This window comes from Rutidosis leptorrhynchoides, chromosome 7, assembly GCF_046630445.1.
Source record: "Rutidosis leptorrhynchoides isolate AG116_Rl617_1_P2 chromosome 7, CSIRO_AGI_Rlap_v1, whole genome shotgun sequence".
Lineage (NCBI taxonomy): Eukaryota > Viridiplantae > Streptophyta > Magnoliopsida > Asterales > Asteraceae > Rutidosis > Rutidosis leptorrhynchoides.
Window position 1 is genome coordinate 344619315 of NC_092339.1, and position 4165 is coordinate 344623479.

The 4165-nt window shown below is 34.3% G+C and overlaps 1 protein-coding gene across 1 annotated transcript; it reads left to right on the forward strand.

Annotated features, from left to right (window-relative positions):
• Positions 1-267: 267 nt before the first annotated feature.
• On the forward strand, positions 268-896 carry LOC139858639 (uncharacterized). The gene has a single exon (XM_071847472.1). The coding sequence runs from the start codon at positions 486-488 to the stop codon at positions 687-689; it is 204 nt and encodes a 67-aa protein (XP_071703573.1). The 5' UTR covers positions 268-485; the 3' UTR covers positions 690-896.
• The last annotated feature ends 3269 nt before the right edge of the window (positions 897-4165 follow it).

Consider the following 4165-nt stretch of genomic DNA (forward strand, 5'->3'; position numbering starts at 1 on the left):
CCGAGAAACTCCCCTCCGCCGACTCGGAGAAGACTACGTATCACAAACTCAAACCGAGAGGACATGATCTCGATCCGGTATCTTCTACGTCGACCTATACTTGTGTTTGTACTATTGTTTTAACGGTTTATAATGAGGCAATTTGGATATGCCGTATGACGTGTCAAGCGTTGGTTTCACGCGACGCATTATTAACACGCCAAACAAAAATACAATACAACTCTATATAAACAACGTACAACACATTTTGATTACCACCTGAAATATTCTAGATTCTAGACTATCGTTTAAAATATCACCACACGTAACAACTCCATTAAAATCTCACTTCCAATTAGAACATTCTCGACACTTGATCCTTCTCTATAAATTTCAAGCACATCACCATACGTTAGTAGTAACTAACTTCTTTTGCGGAAACTATTGATTATTGATTACAAAATTTAATTTAATTTATTACAATTGAAAATAAATTAGAAGAAATTATGTGTTTAGTATTTGTGTGTGATGAAGATGAAATGATCGTGGGACAAAAACAAGCGCCGGGATCATGTCCGTACTGCGGTGGGATGATAAAAGAAATGGATATTGAAAGTCAATGGAGACTCTGTTTTCTTCCTCTGTATTACAAGACTAAACGCAAGTATTATTGTACCTTATGTTCCAGACGTCTTGTTCTTCAGTATTAAAAATTAGGGTTCAATTCTGATTACTTAGCTCACTGTTGTATTCTGATCATCGTTTGGGTTTATAAATATTTTTTATTGATTGATATTTGTTGAGTAAATATTTGTGTTATGTAGTCAGTTTATACTACTGTATAATTAAGATTTTGTAAATTGTATGTAAAATATTGCGGATAATTTGTTTCGTTAATTAAAATCACAATTAAGGTATTGTGATATACTCGTATGTTGTAGTATAAGATACATACAGTAGATGTTTTAGAAGTGTGACGTTTGATCATTACTAGAACGTTGTTATCTTTTATAGTTTTATACATTCGTACATTTTTTGTAAAACCCTTTTCCCAAAAAAATCAGTTTTCAGCATAGAGATTACACTCTTTGTATGGGTACTATCTTAATAATCTGTTTATACAGGGGCGGAGGAGGAGGGGACTGAGGGGTGCTTAGCATCCCCAAAGTCTAATCGAAACTCAAGTTTTATTTGTTTTATTATGCACAAATAATTGTAAGACTCTCTCAAATCTCAAATATCAAATATAATGTTATGGCTTGTTAGTTTTTTTAATCATCCTAAGCCACCTCCATCTGAAAATACTGGCTTCGCCTCTGTGTTTATATACAGTTTCGTATTATAATGAATTTTTGTAATGATAAATTGGTTATTCATATTATGGAGTTTCTTTCGAATACATTAACGACGTTCCTATGTAGTTGCATATCTGGTGTTATAAAACCCCTAATAAAACCCCAGTTTCTCCTATATAATCAACAACTCGAAAATTTGTAATATGCTAAAGGACGTGGAGTCCTTGGTCGTTTCATCAGACCAAAACGACACCCAACCCCAATTTACAAACCAGCCCCTCAACTATCTTACAATCTTCAATTTATCAGGGGTAAAAACTGTAAAATCGTTATTCTATTAAATAACTTTCACCCAAACAATTCGGCAGTTCATATCTTCCTCATCGTCGCGAGTTAAAGGTTACCAACCACACCGTTAACTCGAAAACTTTTTATGAGCAAAATGATACTAACTACGCTACACTTTTTAAAAAACGCTAAACACAACGACAACACGTATCTTCCTGCTCGCCGCGAGTTAAATTTTTTCGATAGCACCGTTAGACTCGAAATATTTTATGAACAATACGAAACTAACTACATTCGAAACGGACACTTTTTAAAAAACGCTAAACACGACACCCCGTATCTTCCTACTCGCCGCGAGTTAAATTTTTTCGACGGCACCGTTAGACTCGAAATAATTTTATGAACAAAACGAAACTAACTACGTTCGAGACGGACACTTTTCCATAAACGCTAAACACAACGACATCTACGACGACACTTAACACATGGCCGTTTTCCCTTCTGTAAATACATAAAGCTACGTTAAACATCAATACGCAGGCCGAAAGTCCCCGCCGCATTGCGCGGGCCGGATCCGGACTAGTAAATATTAAAAACGTTCAAGAAGTTTAACCTACCACTAATTATCACATTGCATGAAATACAAGGCATATAAGTATGTTTTTGATGTTTTTTTTTTTCTTTTGAATTTGGAGAAAACTTTCTATAAACGAGCACATTGGCTCCCTCATAGAGGTTAAACTTCGGCTAATCAGGCCCTCCGAGCACAAGATCTGGTACCGGTTGAATTGCGCATTATGCGCACCCTCTTGTCATAATCTTTTTTCGAACTATTTGGCATAGCCAGGGTTCGAACCGGGTATATTAAAATTTATGTTGATGAGAAAGTTAAAGTCTACTCTAATACACTAGTAATAAACTTAGTACTCATAGTAGTGGGAATAACCCCTATGAAATGTACGATGTTGAACAACCAGCAACAAATCAAACACAACAAAATTAAAACTCATCACTAAACCATAATCAAACAATTACACCCATTGAGTCACCTTTCACTACAATAGCCAAATACAAGTGAGTTAGATTTAAACCACCGTGACAAAGAAAATACTCCTTATAATTAAAAACGAAACATTTAACGGTCCATTAACGGTCATCTAATTCATCTCATTGTTGATTGTTGATATTGAGGACGGTCATCTAATTCATCTCATTGTTGATATTGAGGATTTGGAGGAGGAAGAGGTAAGGAAGAGGAGGGTAACTAACACTCAAAACAACAACGTTTTAAAGAGGTTCCAAAACTTATAAATGTGCAAATAAATACGAATGTTGTTAACGTATTCGAAAGAAACTGCCTTGATGTCTACGAGGATGATGATGATTCTCTTATACAATTAAACCCTAAAAAATAAATAAAAATACAATTTTCTCTTTAATTTGTTGTATCGAATTGATGATTGATATCGCTGATTGGTTGCATTGCTTGACTGTGTTTCCTTTTCCGTAACGTTTTTTTTTTTACGTCGTGACTTGCTTGCCTAAGGATTGAGCAGGACTTGGGCTTTGAACTTTTATCGCCGATACAATCTTCTTCAACGCTGCAAAACAAGAGAGTTTTTTTTTTTTTAATATATATATATATTCCTCTTTTTTTTGGGGTTTGGAACCTAGTCAAGCTAGGCGGCTCAGCTCCACGCCGATTATTTTTTATGCAATATATAGGATAAAGGAGAAGAAAATAAAATTATTATGTTGTGGCTAAAGAAAGATAAAAGAAAAAATGATGTGGCTGTGATAAATATACAGAGATATGTATAAATAAGATGAAAACATTAGAAGAAGCGTAGAACCGCTGTGGTTTAGATTAAGTAGGAATCTTCAATTCAACGGCAAATAACCACAATTTTATGACTTTTTTTTTCTTGCAGTTTTGATGAGAAATAAAATTAAAAAAAAAATGAAGATAGACGTACAGTGATCGAAAGCAAAAAAAAAAAAAAAAAGGAGTGGTTGAGATGTTATACAAGAGAACATGAAACTTAAAAGACAAAATTTCATTACTCGTCTCTGAACTTTACATCAATTTTGAGTCCTCGTCCTTTTTCTTTTTTTTGTGCATCCCTCGTCCATAATGTATCAAAATTGTACATCCCTCATCCTCCCGTTTACTTTCTGTCAAATTCAGCCGTTAGGTCAGTCATGTGCTAAGCATGTGAGGGTATTTTCATCAATTTACATTTTTCTTTACCATTTTAATCTCTTTTAATAAAAACAAGAACCCAAATTAAATGAAACCCAATACACCACCATTAAATCTTAAACACATAAATGAAAAAAATATAATTACAACCAAAATCACCATCAAATAGTGGCCGCTGGAGAATTCCGTGGAATTAATATTATTGGAGTCTCTAATGAGAGGTCCAACTTAATTGCAACAGATCCATCCATCTCATACTTCTGAATTAGCCATTCAAACCCACCAACTTTATCAACAAACTTGATCGCCTCTTCTGTATTGGGAGCTACCAATGCCACAAAATAGGCAGAGAGCTGCAACATTGTTTCAAAAATGATAAAAAAAAAAAAAAAAAAAATAA

Bases quoted from the DNA above. Each gene is read 5' to 3' on its own strand.
- LOC139858639 (XM_071847472.1), top strand. From the start codon at position 486: ATGTGTTTAGTATTTGTGTGTGATGAAGATGAAATGATCGTGGGACAA.